Source organism: Cavia porcellus, unplaced genomic scaffold (genome assembly GCF_034190915.1).
Source record: "Cavia porcellus strain 051 isolate PalLab524CR breed Dunkin Hartley unplaced genomic scaffold, mCavPor4.1 scaffold_7, whole genome shotgun sequence".
NCBI lineage: Eukaryota > Metazoa > Chordata > Mammalia > Rodentia > Caviidae > Cavia > Cavia porcellus.
In genome coordinates, this window is record NW_026947490.1 from 66,188,649 (window position 1) to 66,209,502 (window position 20,854).

The 20,854-nt window shown below is 43.3% G+C and overlaps 1 protein-coding gene across 27 annotated transcripts in view; it reads right to left on the bottom strand.

The window, feature by feature from the left end:
• Positions 1-20,854, bottom strand: part of Svil (supervillin) — a 206,256-nt gene that overhangs the window by 73,695 nt on the left and 111,707 nt on the right. For all 27 annotated transcript variants that reach the window (XM_063253760.1, XM_063253754.1, XM_063253757.1 and 24 more), the window contains 5 exons: positions 20,284-20,341; positions 15,119-15,210; positions 6,515-6,572; positions 6,250-6,401; positions 3,170-3,803 (listed from right to left, as the gene is read on the bottom strand). In XM_063253760.1, the coding sequence (XP_063109830.1) occupies positions 3,170-3,803; positions 6,250-6,401; positions 6,515-6,522 (794 nt within the window). In that variant the 5' untranslated portion in view covers positions 6,523-6,572; positions 15,119-15,210; positions 20,284-20,341. The remainder of the gene's footprint in view (positions 1-3,169; positions 3,804-6,249; positions 6,402-6,514; positions 6,573-15,118; positions 15,211-20,283; positions 20,342-20,854) is intronic.

Below are 20,854 nucleotides of genomic sequence, written 5' to 3' on the forward strand. Positions count from 1 at the left end.
CTTCCACTCGGCCTGTCGCTTGCCGATCAGAGTCCATGGAGGACGGTGACAGGTAACACTCGGGAACAGCAGCTAGGGACCCTACGCAGCCAGTCTTTCTACCCACATTAGTAAAAACTATAGGGCGTTTCCTGAGGTTTTTTTCACTTTTTCTAAAATAAATGTTGCACAAAATAGCAACTGTAATAATAGCTTGGATTCAAGATTTCTAGTAGCAGTGATTCAGAATTTTAGAAACTTGAATAATTCACAGTGACTGAATTTATAAAGAAAGATTAGTCATGTGACATCACCTTTCTAGAGAACAGGTTCTGGAAGACTTGGAAGAGCTAGAGGAGCTGGGGCAGGGGATTACCTTAGGCTACTCTATTTGGCAACGATGAATATTCTTAGTTTATTTTTTATTTTTTTTGAACAATTTTTTATCTGAATTCCCGTACAACTAGTAACAGGATTCCAAAGCTGAAAACTCTGCAACATCATCCATCAAGCATTAATTAATTAATGAATTATTTTTTTGTGGTGCTTGGGATCAAAACCAGATCCTTATGCATAAAAGGTCAGAGCTCTACCACTGAGCCTCATCCGCAGCCCTAATTAATTTTTTAAAAACCCATTCATTATATAAATGGAATGCTAAATAATTCCAAAATAAACTAATTACTTAGGTAAACATTGCCCTAACAGCTGTTGTTTAACTGATAAAGATTTAAAAATAGAAAAGCATAATGAAGTACAAGAATTAATGATGCATGTACCCATGCACAAATATTCACAGATGTCAGAGAACAGGAGGGTCTTCTGTGCTCTTGGCTTCCGACTACAGTGTCCCCAAATTTCCAGATAATCTTTGGATCTAGGAGTGGAATGTTTCTATTTAATTAGTAATAGAAAGCAGGTCCTTGCAAGTCAGCATGGAATTAAATGATAAAATGGAAGTGAGAGAGATCAGAGATTTAACCATTAAGTAAAGGGACAGAGAAGGTGACAAGAAAGTACAGAAGCGAGAAAAATATTCCATGTCTCAAGGAGGAGACCAAACTCACGAAAAAAGGCAGCATCAAGATTGCTTTGTTATTTCGTTTGCAGACACTTTTCTCCTCATTAACTGTTTTAAACTTTCCTGCTTCATATTTCCATGCTAGATGACACATTTTCTTCTATGTTGTTCAAGTCACCATCGTTTCTTTTGCTACTCTTTTAAGTTATGAAGCTTTTTTTTTTCTTCTTTTCAAATGGAAGCCATGTAAGAATGACTTTCTGAAATCTGAATTTCCTGGCTCTAGATAAAGGATATCTAAGCAAAATGCCAATCCATCTTATAGCCTCTTTTGCAAGCTGAATCACTAATCATCACAAAATACAGCTTAATTTTTGAAAACCTCACGCTTGTTACACTTTATTTCCATCTTCCTTATGTAAACGAGTCCCAGGCATTTCCTTAACATATCAGACATGGTTTGTGTTTCTTTGCCCATGAACCATGACTGCACACCTTTGAAAGCTTCATCCAATCCAGCAGGTGCTTTACACATTCTGAATCCTCTCCACCCACTCTTCACGGAAGTAAGCACTGAAAGTGAACTGGGATTTCCAAAACTTTTAGGTGATACAGCTCCATAAAAAAACTGTAAGAAATGACCATAGGTTGCCCCTCAGCTTTCTTAGTGATGCTTTTCTTCAAGTGTGATGATGTAAAGGTATGTTAGATACCTTTTCACATCTTAACAGTTTAACCCACATAAAATTATCAAGTGTCCTATCTTTTTACTTGGAATATTCAACAAACTTTTCATTACAACTGACTCATAATCTTACTGAGATTCTTTCTATTCCACATAATCTAGGTGACAAATCTGGACGGTGTGGCAATGAACTTCTGCCCTCATATGGCGACCTGAAATTAGCTGCTTGTTATTAACTGAAGGTAATTGTATACTTGTTACATTCTTCTTAAATTGGGACCTGTTATGTTTCTTTGTCCTATTCACAAAACACATAAAGGATTTCCTTTGATACAGAATAACTAAACTCAGAACACTATTTCTACTGTGAAAGGAGAATTTCCTGAACAAAAGACCTCCTTTGGAAAAGGAGACAAACATTACAGTCCTTTAACTTCAAGTGGTTGTGTCTCAGGGCTGAACCAGGTCCTAGAAACACAATCTCGGCCTTTACCATATTTCATTATCTTAGAGGCTGATGTCTAAATATTTTAGCTTGCATGATCAAGTACATGGTTAAAAAAAAAGAATTGATGTACACATTATAGACATATACTTTCCATATATGTATAATTTTTTCCAAGAATAAACTGGTTTGACCTTGGTGGTTAGTCTGTCTCATTTCACCTGTGAAGCAATTGTTTATTTGAACTGAAAAAATGCACTTAGGAATCTACCTAACAATTTTACCTTTAAGCAGAATGTTTAATTCAATTGCTCTTTAAATATGATCAGCACATCTTTCAACTTAAGTTTGGAAATACATATTCTTTCCTGGCATTTGACTTTCTGGTTTTTCCAATTTTTCCAAATGATAGCTGTTTTTGTCTTTGATGGATCCTTTTATTTCTCTTCATGGCTGACTTCTTTTTTAATAGGGTCTTCTGCGTTTCCCGGGCTGGCCTTGAACTCTCGATCTGCCTGCCTCAGTCTCCTGAGCAGTTGGGATCACAGATGGGTGTCTCTGTGACCAGCAACAGCTAACCTTTGCAAGGATAAGCTGTCCTTACGCACAACTGTCCCTGGGTGCGTTTACATAGCTGTGCAACTATGTTACGATCATATTTGGTGCATTTACAATCATACTCTGCACCCTTCCCTAGCTAGTGTGGCTCCTGTTATTTTGTGATTCTAAACATCAACAATCAATGCAATTACCCTAGACCATAAATCTTGGGTTTGATTACATAAAAATAAACAAACATGAATCATGACAGGCAAGTGAACAACTCATCAAAGAGAAGGGTCCTGGCATGGACACAAAAGTGTCCCCATAATACCTGTTTTAGTTTGTTACTTTCAAACAGCGAAGAACAAACACATAGCAAGTGTGGCGTTGGTGGAACCTGTTTGGTATTGTGGAAATCACCCTACACCGAGATGACTTCCCCAGACAGCTGAGGCCCATGCAGGCGCAGCGTGCCCAGGCCAGGCTGTGTGCTTACCTGGATCGAGTCTCTGGGTCCCCTGTGGAGTGGCACGGGGATGTTGACTGCTGCAGTGAGGGGCTATAGGTTTGCTTTGGGGACCTTGGCACTTCAGTGAAGGAGGAGCCTCGCCCGGAGAAGAAGGAGAAGCACGAGGAGCTGTCAGTGAGGTCAGGTGCTCTGCGAGGCGCACTCAGCTCCTGCCCGCGTCTTTGGCTTTGCACCTCTAGAGGCACCTCCTTGTCAGAAAGGTCGCCCCTGTGCTCCGGTTCGACCACACCGGTCCTGAGCCCCGTGGTCTCAGGCCTGGAGTAGGTAGAACTCAAGTCTGTGCTTGACTCTTCTTGCTGGTCGGCTTTTCCTCCTCGTTTGTCAACAGCATCGGGGTCCTTCCTGGGCTTGGAGTACCGTAACGAGTACTCAGAGTCCTCCTCGGGGTCCAGAGTTATCCCGTACTTCTCGGCCAGCTGTCGTCTCCTCTCCGCTTTGTACCTTGCGATCCTCTCGGCCTTGGACTCCGGACCGTGCAGATCCATGACGCCTGGGCGGCAGGACGGGCCACCGTGGAGGCCTGAGGTTTCTGAGCCGTACTGAGCTCGCGTTTGCTTCTCTAGAGAGGAGCTAGAAGTTTCTTCCTCATCATTTGATCGCCCTGCAAGAAGACCACAGGGATCATAGGCAGAGGCCAGCAAAGACATGGACTTCCAGGATCAGCACTCAGGGAAGCAGGCCCCACAACACGCACCCGAGCGCCCGCTCTCTGCAGGGCCCGGCTTTCACCTCGGGGCGCGCCCCGCGTGTTCTCCTGGACGCTGAGCAGGTCAGGTCTGCAGGACCCGGGGCCACTGGAGTCACCGCAGGCGCGGCCTAAACCCAGTCCTCGGGAGCCCCAGAGCGCCAGCTGGCCTTGCTATCAGCTTATCTCCCCTTCTTTTGTGCTTTCTTTTTTCAGTTTAATACTTCACATGTGAGGTCAAAAGGACAAGTTCAGAATCTTCTAGAAATGATACACTGGAACAGCTATCACTTGCAAAGTGATCTGCTGTGGTCTGCAGTCCCACAGGATCTGTTGCTTTACATGCATACATGTATGTACATATATATGCGTGCGGCTTCTGCTAACTGTAGCATACACGTGATGCAAGAAATGTCCAGTGTGGAAACATGCAAAGCCAAACCACTAATAATCACATCTTACACTAATAATGTGACATTTTATATATTCCATATATTCTTCCCAGTCTTTTATATAGTTCTTTTTTCTACATGAAATATTTATGTCATTAATGGCTTATATAAATTTTTTACCTTATATGTGGAAATGTTATTTTGAAGGTAACACTTTTAAACTTCACAGTATTCTACCCGACAGGTATCCCATAACCATGTGAGCCCTCGCTCTAATACTGGGTGTGGTTCTAACTTTCCATCCTGTGATTTTCTTATCTCTATCACATAGACACACGTAAGAGTCGAATTAGTTTATCAAAGGGTACATCATTTAGACACGCTGGCTAGACAGTCAAATTAATTTCTATAAATTCTGGATCAACTTCTATTTACTTCTGCAAAACATGCGTCCTCACAAGTTTGAGTGTTGGTTTTTTCAAAACATTGCCTTTGATCATTAGAAAACTAAGAATATACACATTTTCTCACTTGTGCTATTGGCCATTTACATTGCTTTTTCTTCTAGAAAATTCCTGCTTGGGCTTATTGTGATATGTAAACTGATTCCTGGTATCGTTTTTATTAGCTCATATAAACTTTTATCGGAATAATAGCCCTTTGTCATCTTCATGAGTACTTCCAGACTCGCTTGTCATTTAATTCTGGTGTGACATCTGTGCATTTCCTCTGAAGTGCAGAGACAGTGTTGAGCCATCAGGTCAATCGACCTGATTGTCTGGTGATTTCTGCAACGGCTGCTGTGCCATTAAGGCCTGTTCCCATCCTATGGGAGTGAGATATTCACCCACATTCTCCTGTTTCTAAATGTTTTCTTTAAAACACTGCAGGAGTAGCTAGTCTTGTCTTTGGTTTGCGAATGAAGTGGAAACAGGGTGAGCCATGCCCTTCACCCCTGGCTGGTACCTTTCCCTAATACTATTTTACTGAACATATCTTCCTTTTCTCTCTAATATTTGATGCTTAAATTATCAACCAAACATTTATATATACCAGGGCTTATTTCTGGCTATGAATTTTGGTATTCTCATCACTATTCTTGATTCTTCCTTAGTATCGTTAAAAAAATACTTAATTCTCTAGATTTCTAGTCATCGAAAATAGGAATATAAACACAAGCCACTGCCAGTACCATGACATGAGACCAACGGTCCTGCTTGAGAAGGGACCCAGAAACACTGGCTTTAAAGGCAGCCGGACAGAGCCTCAGAGCCAGAGAGGGGGTGGAAGCCCCACCTGTCATCTCCTGGAGGCCATGCTGAACAGCTGAGGGCCAGGACAGTGACCCCACCTAACCAAGGAAGAGCTGCGTCATATTCAATATGCTGCTTAATATGAAATTGATATATGCAATATATTTAATTGGTTTACACTACAACAACTTAAATAGGATGTTTTATTGTAAATTGTAAAAACCTTACGTTTACATAAGAACCTTAATAAGAATAAGAATCTTATTCATTCCAGGTCCAGCCTTGCTTGTAACTCTCTCTCTGTGCTGGTACCTGGACACGGGGTTTAAACCTACAGGAACTGCTGCATTCATTCATTCGTTCAGCAAACGACCCTGTCTTGAGCATGTCCGACAGCAGACCCTGTGCTCAGAGTCAGACACAAAGCCTGCCTTTGAGGAATCTCGAGGGCGGGGGTGTGTGTGGCTGGGGGATGGACACTGCTAGCCATTCAAACCAGCAACGTGCCCAGGGGGTGCTACCATTCTCCTTACCGCTGTAGAGAGCAGGACCACAGCTGAGGGGCAGAATGGATTATTTGTTGCAGCGGTTTAACATTTATTAAAAATTATATACATAGTTTGCTTCAAAAACGCTCATTTCCAGTACCGTTAGTTAAAAAGGTGACACATGAAGAAGGAAGCGGACCTGCGCCTCCAGCAGCGCAGGCAGGCTCACCTGTGTGCGGGCTCGCGGGGTCGGAGGCGCGCATGTAGCGGGGCGTGTCCTCCTCCAGCAGGCGGTGAGTCACGAGCCCCGTGCAGCTCTGCAAGAGGACCGGCTGGGCGTCATTTTCGATTCCTTCCAAGCGTCTGGCAATTCTTTCTTTTCTGTGAATTGCATCCAAAAAGGCACCGTGAGCCGTGTAAATCGATACGAAGGGAAGACATAACACCGCACTGTCTACCAAACCCTTCATAATGACACCCCAGGAATGTCTTACCTTTTCATTTTTAAAATTTCTTGTTTCTTTGGTTCAAAGAGCTTCCTTAATTCTGCAACTAAAACAAAACAAAACAAAAAACGAGAGCAAAACAGAAAGTGTACTAGTTAGTGGTCACGTTCTCATTCATTCATGCAGCGTAAGTTTGCTGACCTCACAATTCTGTGCTTTGCTCCACACAGCACTGTACATAACACTAATGAAGTTCCGAACTTCTTGGAGTTTGTTTTCTACCAGGGGAGGCAGACACCAGTGAACAGGGGTGAACACCAACAGCCACACACAGGCATTTACACACACATGCGACATGCTGAGTGAAGAAGGGAGCTCATGCAGGGTACCGGATGGTTCTGGAGAGGCCAAGGAGCCCCCTGCCTTACAAATTCTCTCTAGAAGTGTTTGTAGAAGAAATTTTAGTATCTACCTGCTTTTAGCTTTTGCTGAGTTTAACAAAGTATTCTAAGCTTTTACTCTAGAAAACACCTACAAACCCAGAGACTGGTACTACGAAGCCCACAGGTCACTGTGAACTCACAGCCACTCCCATGTCACCTCTCAAGTAACAAGTAAACATCTGGACCTGCATGATTGTGTTTCCGAGACAGCAAACCTCTCTAACTGAGCTGTGCATCAACATAGGTTCCAAGCGTCCCTCTCAAGCTTTCCCTGCAAGGACACGTTCCTGAAAGGTTTCCTTGCTGTCAGTCAGTGAATGGGGAACTGAGCTGGGAGCCAGAGCTCAGTTCTTCTGGCAGCACTCGAGACCCACAGAAAAATGTTTTGCTGAGGCTACGAGGTTCTCCTGTGATGCCGAGACAGGGAGACGCCTGACCATTGCTTCTTTGGGAAGTGGCCAGGGTTGGTGGGGAACAGAGGTCTCTTCTCACCTCCTCCTGAGCTGCATTGTTTCCTAAGGTCCTCGGAAGAGCCAAGAAGGGGCAGGAACAGAGGGAAAGGCTGGCAGGGCAGCCAGCACCAGTATCCTTCGGGAGGACTGATGCACAGGAGGCAACCCCAGGAGGAGTGAGGATACAAAGTTTAATTTTCAACTGCTCCAGTTTCTTCTAAGTGGTCATTTTTAGTAGTGAGTCAAAACCACATGATTTTTATAATGTTTCTTGTGTCCAGTGCTAGAATCCTTTTCCCTTTATTTTTAAATTAAAAACACCTTACAACATTAAGGTTTTGATTGAGCTGCTATGTAGTTTTTTTTTTTTTTTTTTTTTTTTTTTTTTAAGTCTCTAGTCCATCATTCCAGATACCTACGGGAGTGAAGCAGGAAGACGGCCAGATTAGAGGTCAGCCTGGGCAGTCTACTGAGACCCTGTCTCACAACATCCACAAACCCAGTGCACTGCAAGTTTGAGCCTAGCCTGGGCACCTGATTCACTCACTCAGAAAGACCCTGTCTCAAAATTAAAAAGAAGGACCAGGGATGTACCTCAGTGTGAGAGCCCTCGGTTCAGTCCTCAGTACTGCCAACCAAAAACCAAACAAACAAAATTTTAAAGGGGTGGGAATGCCATGCAGTGGCAGAGCGCAGGGAGGATTACATTCTACCCACAGCATGGGCAAACCCCTCTCCTTGGCTTCAGAAGTCTCTGAGTTTGGCTCCCTGGATTCTGAGCATTAGCAGGCAGAGGTGTGCCTGCTTGCCTGCTCCTCGGAGATGGGGTACAGAGATCCAGCACACCCTGCCACCCTGCCTCGCCTGACAAAGACCGGCTGGTAAGAGCTTCCCAGTCAGCAAAGTCTTGCAAGAAGACAAGGACCAAAACTTCAATGGTGAGTAGCACTTGTTTTAAAATATTTTCAATGTTGAAAAATGCCAAAGAGTTTTAATTGATCACTGAAGCCCCAAAGAGAACTGTCTTTTTCATAAGACTGCTCGAGAACTCTGGTTCTGAAAGGTGCACCTTCAGCCCCTGCCTCAAACTCATAACTAGACACAGGGTTGTATTAATAAGGTCCTGAACAGCGTAAGGATAGTTAATGTTTCTTCCCCGCATTATTTCAACTGGGTAGGGATCAAAAGCATGGGTACACAGAATGTCCTAACTCCCACGGAAAAAGGTTAAGATACACTTTTTGTGTTCTCATTAGAGACTGTTGAAGACTACTTTCTCTTTAGTGTTTTATTTTTAAGATTTTGAAAGAAATTTACAAGTAAAGGGATTTTTTAAAGGATCCCAGGGGTTGGTTTAAAGGCTGAGTGACAGTTTGCTTCCTGGCATTCTTTGTTTCCCGTATTCTAGAAGGAAAGATCAACTAAAAATAACACTTTTTTGAATAGCTTTTAAAAATTGATGGGAAATACTGTGTTTGGAAATAGAATCCTTAAAGTATCTCTGAAAAGTAAAATAAGCCAATGACAAAAATAAAACAAACAAACAAAAAAGACTTACCAGGAGACCCTGCAAACCCATCTACAATAAAGCTCTGTCTCTCCCCCACCATTATCAGGACAGCGGTCAGTCCCACGGGAAGCTGTCCTTGGCAGGGTTATTTTTGCTTCCTCTTTCTTTGCTGGCATAAATCCTAAAACACTTACCTAAGTGATTAACATGTTGCCTGCTAAACAGTCTTTCTCTAGAGTAACAGAACCTTGCCGGGGTTTAGCTCAGTGCTTAAGCACCTACCTGGTAGGCACGAGGTTGTGAGTTTGATCTCTGGTACAAACAAAAACAAAACAAAACAAACCTTTGTTCTTCTAGAGTAACAGAACCTTAAACAGCTGTTGGTGTTCGGATAACAGGAGGAAGTATAAATTGCCTCTTTAACTCTTTAGCTCTGTGTACCTATGAACACAAAGCAGGGAACCACTGCGGTGCTGTGTGTAAGGTGCAGCAGTGTAACATGTTTGTAACCAGTCCTGGCAGGTCAAGGTCAAGAGTGATGGTTAGCCAGAGGGAAATCTCGTCCATCTCCTTTCCTCCCCCATGGGGCTCTCCACCCAGGTGTTCTGAGCTGACATTCCCCTCCACTGCCATGGCCCTTGTACAAACCTGATTTCCTTCTGCCAGTACTCTCCTCCTGAGTACTGGCTTCCAGGTGCTGAGCAGACAGCCTTGGTCCAGCAATACGGCCCTCCTGTTTCAGTGTTCTCTACGGGCTTAGATTTCATGAACTGGGACTGGACAATGGCCCGAATCCTTGGTCATCACAGAAGCTACACCTTAGGCTGGAGCAGCCACAGCAGAGCGAGGGATGGGGTAAGTCAGGTCGGCCTCCCTGCCCCTTGCAGGACAGAACAGACTGGCTGCTCTGCCGGTAAACACTGCCAAGGGACAACTGTTGACTCCGGGAAAAAGTCTCAAGGTCACATTTGATTGAGAGACCACAGCAGAGTCCCAGACTCCGAGAGCTGCTCTGGACCAGACCTTGGATCACTATGAGGAGCTGAGAGGTTCCGAGTGAGACATGGGAGCTCTGCACTGCAGTGTGTTGAGTAGCCTGGCTGTCCCATGAAATGCTCCAACAGCCTGAGCTCCTGTGACACAACATCTCTATTAAAAAAAAAAAAAAAGCCTCCACACTTCCAAAGCCCTCTAGGCATGGTCCTGGATTAAGAGCCATTGATTCCACTAGAAAGATACCCAGTGGGCATCTATCCCCTGGGTGTCTGTGCCCTCGCTTACCCAAGACAGATCCCCTGCCCATCACCACACTCTTCTCAGTTGCCTCCAACTGCTGTCCACCCAGCAGCAAAGTGGGTGCTTGGGATCACACTTCCTGTTTCTCGTGGATGGCTTACTAAAGAACGGGTGAGGTCTTACTTTAAAGACACTTTAAAGGTATTAGCAAGCGTATTGCTCCTCAGTGAAAGTCTGCAGTGAATATTTAAGGCAACTTCCGAAACACTGCTAGAGCAAAGAGCAATATACTTCCCAGTCCCTAAGATTTGCCTCCTAGCTACACACAGGAGGTTATAAGTAATACACGATGGTGCAAGACGACAGGAGTATTTGAATTAACTTTTTTCTCTAAGACCATAATTTAAAAGCAAAATCAGCAACACAAGCATGTAATACAATGACTTTGGTACAGCACATGCAAAAGTTCCTCAGCTGTGGAAGAGAGGCTGACATTTTATTGGAATTGCTGCGCTGTGTGCATTTCCTCATCCTCACCTTTGTGTGGGCTCTTACAGCTCCTGTTACAGTTTTAGTCAGATTATTCAACACTGAAAAAAAGCTAATATTAAAAATCATGAATTGAAGTCAGCCCTGCTGTGGAAATGTATGTTATAAATCCATTGCTTGATGTCGAGAGATTGCTTTCAAAGTAATAACTTCTATCAAAGTTATTCTCTTGTCATCCTGGAAATTGCTTTAACATCTTTATATAATTTCAGACTTGTAGAAAATTTAAAAGATCCTTTTCATAATATATTAACATTTTTATTATGTATGGTTTATTTTATCGCTCTCTTAATACATATATTTAAGCAGGTATATATATATGTGTGTGTGTGTGTGTGTGTGTGTGTGTGTGTGTGTGTGTGTATCTGCATACACATACCCAAGCCTATATAATTATATAATTATTTTCCACCATAAGAGTAAATTGTAGCATGATGTCTCTTTCTATCTAAATTCTGCAGTGCACATTTTTGAAAATAAGTAATAAAATGTTTTTCAGAGTCAGATTCGACAGCCATAAGTCAACTGACTGTACTCTGTGTCATAATTATAACTCACAAATGGTTTGAGTTTAGTAATACTAGTCATCGTGCAATACAGGTTATAAACAAGTGTAGGTGGTCTAATTTCCACTGTGATCTGACGTGATTCACTTTGCTTTCAAACACAGTAAGACTTTCATGAATACTGAATTATCTCTTTATACCTGCTACCTTTGTTCCCTGCTGTTATTTTGCACAGAACCTCTGTGGCAATATGGAGCTTATCAGTCATTTCTCTAGTTATATCTGATCAGAATTGGGGAGTCAGTTTTCAGCTAACGCCACTATAGCAGATTGGGAACTGGCAGTCGACTTAAACACCATGTATGATTTTCCAGCTGACCTTTGGGCTTTCCCAACACAGATCCATAAAACAGACTTGCATTAGTCATTATTATGGGCTCTACTAAACTCATGCAGGTTATTTCATAGGATCCAGGCCCTTTGCTAGGTTTTCTGGGTCTTTAGTTGTGGGCAGATTTCCTGCACTTTCTTTGTATTTGACTTCTTGGGTGACCATTGTAAATAATACTATGAATTATGTGTCCTGTATGTGATAGCTTTCCTTGCAACCCCTGACTACAGCAGCCACTTAAGAAGACTTGAGAGCAGGGCTGCATTAAATTATTTACTAACATAACAATTCTTGGTAGTAAGAATTATAACATGAATATTCAGGAAAACTTGGTCTCCCTCGCTGCCATTCTTGGGAAACACAGTTCCTCTGATTAGTTCTCAGAAACAGAAGTGCTCTAGTAAAGGCATTGTTGGGTGTGCTCCCCCAAACCTAAGTATAGTAGAAACCTCCAAAGAAGTAAGCAATAGGGAGCTGCCAGAGACACTTCCCTGCCTTCCACCACTTGGCTGAAAACAGAGGCCAGGCCTGCCACATTCCCCGTGCTGGTCTCACTGCCCACAGGAGTAATGCTCTTTAATTTTTACCCCTGGACAACAGCCATTAACATAAAGACAAGCAGCAAATAAAGTAACTAATTACAAACTAGAAGAATAAGAGAAGGAGGAAAGAGCTGAAGGTTTCTTTATGAATAATGAAAATGTTCTAAACCTGAGTATGGAGATGAATGTACAACTGTGTGAATGCAAAATGTCAATGACTTGTACGCTTTCACTTCTTGATTGCATGGCATATCAAAATAAAACGGGCTAAAGAAAGTAATGCATTTGACTCATTTCATGAATTATTATTATTTTGTGTTTTGAAAAAAGGTCTCACTGTGTTTCCCAGGCCGGCCTCAAACTCCTTCCCTTCAGAGGCCCTCCTGCCTCAGCCTTCCAAGTAGTTGGGATGACAGGTGGATATTATTGCCCTCCCAAAATGGGAAATCTACCTTAATGTTCTAATGTTACATAGGTGAAGTTTTTAATCCCCCGCCTTCCTGTTTGTGCTACACAGTTACAGGACACCCCCCAAGGGGGGCGGGAAAGAACACCTACTTTAATGTCACAGGAGCAATGATCTCTCAGTACATAAACAGAGAGTACTGCAGCACACTTAGAAAACTCTGTATCACTGAAAGGCAATATAATCAATACCTTTTTAAACGTCACATTGCTACCAGTCAACAGGCAAAATCATTAATGTATCTGTGAAGATAGAGAACCAAAAAGATTGCTGGATGTATGTGGTTATTTCCAGATGTGCTGACCACAGTCACAGAGAGCAAAGACTACAGGTCTGTGACATTGCAGAAAACGGAGGTGAGGGTCAGAGGAAAGGCACGAGCACTTTGGAAACATGCTTTAAAGATGCCAGGCGTGGTGGCACACCCTTATAATCCCAGTGCTCAGGGAGGCTGAGGCAGGAGGATCACAAGTGAAAACCCAGCCTGGGAGACTTGGTGACTGAGACTCTGCCTCTAAATGAAAAGGGTGGGGTGGGCTGGGAATGTAGCTCAGTGAGAAGGTCCTGGGTTCAATTCTCAGTGTGAAGCAGAAAAAAGATTTAAAATTTAAAGCTTTATAACTTACAAACATAAATCTGGTTAATATATAAAATCATTTGTTTTGGTTTGCATAAGTTCTATTTGTATAATAAGTTATGATACATTGTATCTATTTCAATTTTGTTACATACGAAATTACAATATGAGTCTTAAGAAACCTAGCCTCCATTACATTGTTACTTTTCCTGAATTGTGATATTTCTATGGTTTGTTTGTTTGCTTGCTTGTTTTTAAAGGAATGGGCAGAAAGGGAGAGAAGAGGGACACTCCTGGCACACAAAACTGTATCTAACAGCTCATGTTTTTCAGCTCTGGCTGGAATCACCTTGTTTACCTTCATACTCCATTTTGATCACAGTTATGCACTTTACACACCTGAGTCTGCCTTAGGTTAAATTGTGTGTGTCCCAGAGAATCTTAACAGTCAGAGGCACCATTCCATTGCACACCTGCCGCACACACCCATTCAGGTGTGAACTGCCAGCCTCTTCCTACCCTGAGCCCACAGCCATGAGCTTCCCTTCCACACTGAAGGACCAGGCTTGGTGAGACCACAGTGCTGCCTGTTTCTCTGATCGGTGCAGGAGGCCCTGTTTGTCTGCAGTTTCATTTTCCCTGTGCCAGGTTCAGGCAACTGTGGCCTGAAAATGTTACTATCTGTCTCAACTCTAACAAAAGAGAGAGAAAAAGAAACCACCTTCACATAACTTGCATTAGCATATAGTACTACAATTGCTATATTTTATCATTAGTTGCTAATGTCTTAATATGTCTAGTTTATAAATTAAATATCACCACAGGTAACGTGTGCACAGAAAAAAACAGACTGCAGAGAGTACAGGAGTAGCTGGGTTTCAGATAGCCCCTGGGGGCCCGGAGGGTACTTCCTGCAGAGAAGGGGACTACGGCATCACCAGCCAGTAGTTTTGGTCTCAGATAGAATCTCATCTATCTCTTCATAATTCTGCACCTTTATTCTTATTTCTTGGCCTCTGGAGCAACAAAGAATAAACCTACATCTCATTTGACAGTTTTTTAAGGACTTGAACATGGCAGCATGTCCCTTCATAAGTGTTCTTTACCAGGCCAAACCCCTGGAATATTTCAAATATTCATCTTATGAGACTGCCTCAGCGCGGCACCCAACATCTCCTCAGGACACATCACGGTTCCTCAGTGCACCTTTAAGGCTGGATTTAGTTTCTATTAAAAGAATATTTCTTCACATCTAACTTCTTTTGGGCTTGATCTGTTTTTCTTTTCTTTTTGAAACAGAGAATAAAAAATTTCCCTTTCCATCGACTCTGTGGGGTTGAGGATGTTTTGTGTGCTGCTACTAAATGATCATTCTTTGTGCTAGTGTTGCAGTTAGTGGGGAAAAACAAAAACATCAAGCAATGTTCACATTATTTCAGAGGCAAAACTAGAGCGACTCAGGCTACACTGGGTGCAGAGATTTTATGGCATGCACATCTTTTACCAACGAAAACAGTTAACATGGGAATGGTACTGGGGAAGAGAAAGCACCAGGATGCAGCATGCACCAGCTATTTGCCCCTGAAAGGGAGGTACAAGTACTAAATGTGAAACCTCTGGCTCTTGGGAGCAGCAAGCTGCAGTGGGAGCAGCCCAGGAGGGAGTGGGAGACACTCGAGGCCTTTGGGGAAGTTCACGGTAAGAGTAAGAGGAGCTAAAGCTGATCCTGCTCTCTGCCTACTGACCCAGCCTCCACTGATAATATGAGAGTTTCCAAAACTAAAGAGAAGAGCAAGTGAAAGCTGAGGGTTCAAAATGCAAGAGCGGAGGGACATTAAATGGTGTTAATTCTGGGAAGAGGCAGAAAGGGTCACAAAGACACTGTGCTGGCGGCTGTGGCTAGAAGCCCTGGAAGACACACACACAACATGGTCCCTAACCTGCGCCCAGCACTGATTTCCCATGCAGAAAAAGTCTTACCTTTTGGAGGTACAAATCCGAGCTTAGCATCGAGTCCTCTTTTGTGGTTAGGAAATTGTTCTTTATTCTCAAGTAAGAGCTCTTTCTGAAAGCTAAAAGACATGCCATTAACAAAGGGTTCAAACTCAATTTAAATCAAGATACAGAACAATAAGGGGAAAAGGCAGAAAGTAAAAAACAAGTCGTGGTTTCACTTAGTTAAATATGGACAAGTATATAAGAAGTAAACAGTTTTACTGGGAAAGTGTATTAGTAACTGTTTCCAGTTCCTGTATATGATTATGATTTTTGTGCAGTTAAGTAGTTACATCTGATTGGCAGGTAACGGGGCTGGATCCAGGAGTCTTAGCAATTTGTTCTGAACGGCAACCTCCCCTAGACCCTGAACCATTGTGCGAGCTCGGATTAATTGCTCAGCCTCTCTGCACTAGTGTTTTCCTCAGGAAGCCAGCAACTGGTTGAGGTGCTCTCTGCACTGATTCCTAGAGTTAAAGTTATATTTCAGTAGCACGTGCCTTCAACGAGCCGAGGAATCAGACACAGTCAAACCACATGAAAGATTCACAAAGACTGAGCTTGGAATAAAAGAGGAAATAAAAGGGAGAACAGTGAAGGAGCTGAGCATTTTTGTGTATTTTCCCCCTCTTCTAAAAAGCTTCCAGGCGCAATCTCCATTACCTCCACAGGCCCGTCGAGGTACACTACTCAGACAGTCTACAACTGGCTCTGACCTTCTGGTTATGCAAAAATCAACCACTTTGTGTAATTGTTGGTGATGCAAATACTTCCACCATGGCCGACTCCTTCACATTCCTGCAGGGCTCCCTCAACAGCAAGTCAGGAGAGAGGCATGCACAGGCCACAGCAGGGTGTGAGCTGGCTGTAACTCAGCTGTGAGTTTACCAGTCATGCCCAAGGACACAACAGGAGGGGGAGATAAATAAGATGCAAATCCAGCTCCTGCTTCAACACTGTCCTGTGTGCAGCTGGTCCTGAGAGCACTAGAGACACAAAGCCAGGGTCTCAGACGGTGATTTGCTGGGATCAGGCAAGGCAGAGGAGCCTGCTGCTTTGAAGAAAGAAAGGCCTGAAAATGCATGTGGAGTGAAACTGACCTTCCTCTTCGCTATGGTAGGGATGAGGGTCCCCCAAAGGCCATATGCAAAGGCTCAGTCCCCAGGGTGGCATTGTTGGGAGCTGTGGATTTCAGGAGGTGACCCTTGCAGAGGTCCTTTGGTGACTGAGGTGCATCTTGAAGGGATCTGTGGGACCTCTGTCTCTCCTCAGCTTGAGATGTGATCCCTTGACCTGATGCATGTCCTGCTGACACGCGATGCTCTCTCCATAGGCCCAAAGCAATGGGCCGGGGTCAGAATCTTTAGAACTGTGAGCCAACATACGCCTCTCTTTACCTCTCACATGGCTTATATCAGGGACTCTGTTGTAGTGGTGTGAAGCTGGTATAGTTGGCCTCAGTGAAAGTATTTGCACCACCTGTGCACTTGTCCCTCCATTTATGTGTCCGCGTGTGTCCGTGTGTGTTATACTTCCTTGGAGTCCAAAAAAAGACGGAGAAAGTTGCTGTGCACAGATGCATACTATCTGAGTGGGTCACAAGAATAATCTACACCCCATACACAAAGTAAATTTGAAGCAACTTTCAAATACCTCAAAATATCATACACTATCCACCCTGGTAGAACCAAGCCCCTCTGCCATTTTAGCAACTGTATGTAAGTGCAGTGAAGTTACATGTATCATGTGTCTTTAAAGTACTGAGAACAATCAAACTTTATGTAGCCAAGGCTAGGTTGACTGCAGACCCTACGATGCCTGTCTACTCAGGAACTAAGGTGTCAGCACCAGCATCTCCCTAGTGAGTTGTCAGGCAGGGAGGGCTACTTTGTATCTTATTCAGATGCATGATGTAGTGTAAATCTTTTTTTAAAAACCCTGAAGAAATGTACCCTACTTACGGAATGGTATGTTATTTTTTTTTATTGAGAATTTAACTGCTAACTTAAATTTTTTTTTAACCTTTTTATCGGTACTGGGGATTGAACTTACGACCACCTGCTTGCAAGGCAGGTGCTTATGCCACTGAGCTAAATCCCCAGCCCCAACTTAAATATTTTGCAAAACTGTTTTTGGTGCAAGGAATTAAACGTAGGGCCTCCCACATATTATGCCCTTGCCCTACCACTGAGTTTTATCCCACCCTGAGAAACATCAATAAACATGCAGTGAATGAATGACTGACAGCCATGAAATACTTCAAATGTATATTATAATTTGCCTCAAAACATTTTATGTATATACTTTGTACACTGTTAATATGATAGCCAGGGGCAAAGATATCATCACAAATATTGAGAAAATTAGCAAGGTGCGAATTCAGTAACATCAGTATAATCAATCTTCTCCTTCCCTTTCGTTCCTCACCTTTAGAATAACACATAATTGTTAGTCTATCCTTTTTACATTTGTTCACCTTGTGCACATGTATGCAATATTAACATATTTGCATATAAAGTAATCTCTTAAAATCCACAGCTTCATTCGTACACGCTAGAATACACGTGGCTGTTGACATTTGGCTCCTATGTCTCTGCCTCTCTCCCTCACTCCTGCTGCTGCTAGAGGCCTGGCAACTTCTGAGGAAGCAGATGAGCAGATGGGAAGGATGAGAGGACTGTGCAAGAGCCTGTGGCTCTGGCTCAAGAGGGTCCCCAAAGCTGTGATTAATGCAGGACTCCTAACTCCACAAGACACTGGGTTCTTAGCAAGTAGCACATCTCTTCCCCTCAGTGCTCCATAGACAAGGGATTGAGCAGTCACCAGCTGGTAACTCCTGTGTCCTCTGTGGGGGATGAGACAGCCCTCCTTCCTAGGTCACCAGAGGTGCCAGAGGGGAGCCATGCCCAGCTCACAGGGCAGGACCCTTGAGCACCAGTGCGAGGGTCCTGCCTTCCTGGTGTCCCCTTCCATCCCGGGGATGATGCTCCCTGAAGGACAATCTCTGTGGGCCTCAAAGTTACAAGCCTGAATTCCAGCATGAAACCGTCTCTCCTTCTATATCTCATTAATACAGATTCCTTTCTGTACTGTAAGTTAAAAATTAACATTAAGAAACGTCATATTTCTCTCCAGCTGTTTCTTTGAAATAGCATTTGCTCTTGTTGAGTCCGCTTTTAATTTTACCTTCCTTCCTACTGCGGTCATCTGGAAGGACCTTGCCCCTTGCTTCCCCTGTTTGTTCGCTTTCTCTTTCTTTCTTTCGTGTGTCCCACTAACCTACATAAGGGCCTAGAGGTGGTGACCAAGGGAAACGTTAGTAAAGGGAGTACAGGATGCTTTGCTGTTCTTGTCCGTTCTGTGCAGCGTGGATGACACTGTCATTACAACTGCCCGGGCACCCTGGAGGGTGAGGAGGCTGGCCTGCAATCTTCTCACTCTGCTACCAAAACGTGAACTGTAAGACGAGGGAGGTGAAAGCCCATGGCTTCCTACTTACATCTTGCTGGGTGGTGGACTAGATTCCTTTCCGGGAGGCAGGTTATCAGACTTCCAGCACGTTATACATTTAGTAAGGTACCAGCAGACTGCAGGGTTTTTTTTGCTTTTGTTTGTTTGGAACCAGGGATCAAACTCATGACCTTGTGGCTTTCAGGCAGGTGCTTATGCCACTGAGCTAAGTCCCCAGCCCCTAGACTGCAATTTTGATAGACCCATAAGAATCTAGAAGTAGGTTCGTAAGAAATGATAGCCATTGGTTATCAGGACTTACGTGTCTTTCTAGTCACTGTCCACTGAACTGTTTGCCTTTTGCAAGGCATGCTTTTCCTATGCGATACTTTCCTGATTCCTTTTTATTTTTCTTAGTCGCTTATTAGCTCTATGACTATGAAGACAACCCACTAGGGACATATTACAAAATACACCTCAGGTTCTATTCAAACCATGCCAAAGATGTGAAATGAGTCTGCGTTAAGCACTACGTTCGTGAGTTCCTCTTTCAGTTAAGGACAACCTTGCTGATTACCTTGGGTTATTATTACTCTTAGGTAACCTTACATGTCCCTGTGCATGCAACACACCAGTGATTTGCCCTATCTCATGTGTTCATAAGACCAACGTAGAGCTAGGCTGTCCTGGGGCACCAGAGGAGTCAGACACCTGTGTCCTTCAAAGCAAAGAAATGCAAGTCCTTTTAGTAATGTGACAGTGTCACCGCACATTAGGAAGGGTAGGTCAGGGCTTGGTCCTCCCAGTGCAGTGAGTCTTAGGTTGAGATCCATGCCTGAGTACAGGGGGTGACTCTGTGACCCACTGGAAAACATCTAGCTGTGATAGTGACAGAGTCTACAGTGAAGCACCTTTCTGGCACAAGCCTTAACTCAAACGCTGATGGTATGCTGGGGCCTCAGCACCTGTGATTTCCCTCAGCTACAGGCGCTTGAAGCACACAGGTGAGGAGAGAGAGAGATGTTGAGACCAGACAATGAGAACTCGCAGGGACAGGTGGGTGGGTACAGACCAGAGGGAGGGAAGGGTGGAAGTCGGGTGTGTGGAGGGAGGAAAAGGTTGAGAGGGAGAGAGGGAGGTGGGACAAGGCAAAACCCTCTCTAAAAATCAAAAACTCCTTAGCTGGTGGACAGATAGGAGGACATGCCAAGCTTAGAGGCTGGTGGGAGGAAGAAAAGGTGATACCCTTTATAAGACTGTAATTAGTTGTAAGCAGGATAAACATTCTAGTCTTCCACTAGTCTCATGAATGCTATTAACTACAAAGACAATCTGGCAACTTGCTTCACACATTATATAATATACAATAATATATAACATACATACACAGGAACTATTGGGGGCAAACCTAGGCTGTCACACATGCTAGGGGACCTCAGGACTCTGGAGTTGAGCTATATCTCTAGCCCCTGCTAAAACTTTGGGAGAGAAAACACATTGCCAAACACCTAAATTCATGAATTAGGCATTTAAGGGACCATGGCTGGGGTGTGGCTCAGTGGTAAAGCATCTGCTCAACACAGGCAACACCCTGGGTTTGATCCCTACACCGCCTTGAGGGGAAAAGAAATTTAGGAGAATCATCTTTAAACCTGCTAAGAATCTCTGAAACAGTATTTCTAGAACAAAGGCCACTTTACCTTGGAGCTTTTCTTTGATGTGGGAATCCAATGAAGCTTAAGTTTTTCTTGTTGAAATCTAAGAGAAAAGAAATAATGTAACATTGAAATAGCTACACAGTAACTTTAACAAAAATCCAGTGGGAAAACATTCTTGAAGCTCCACTTGAACAGAAAATTTAAGAAAAAAAAAAACCATTAACTAGGCAAGAAATAAGAACGCAAAAATGACCAGTTCTTAGAATCAAATTTTCTATATGAAGTTCTACATAGACAAGTGTTTTGTTTTTCTCTTCTGAAGAGTAACCCACATAATTCATGCTACCATTTAAACTTGTTATGGTAACAAGAATAACCAAAAGCAATCAAATGCCAGACAACACAGCTCTCTACTTCAGGAAAACAAAAAAGGAAACAAATAATCAATTATATGGTCAAGGTAACCAGAAGTGTAGAAAGTAATCTGCCTGATAAAATTTGATATAGCCTCAAAAACGCGAGGGAACTGAAAACAAGAGACTCATCAGCCGTACTTTTTCTGTTTTCATTAAAGGCTAAACCATGGCACATCAAAATGCCATGCCTTTATTTC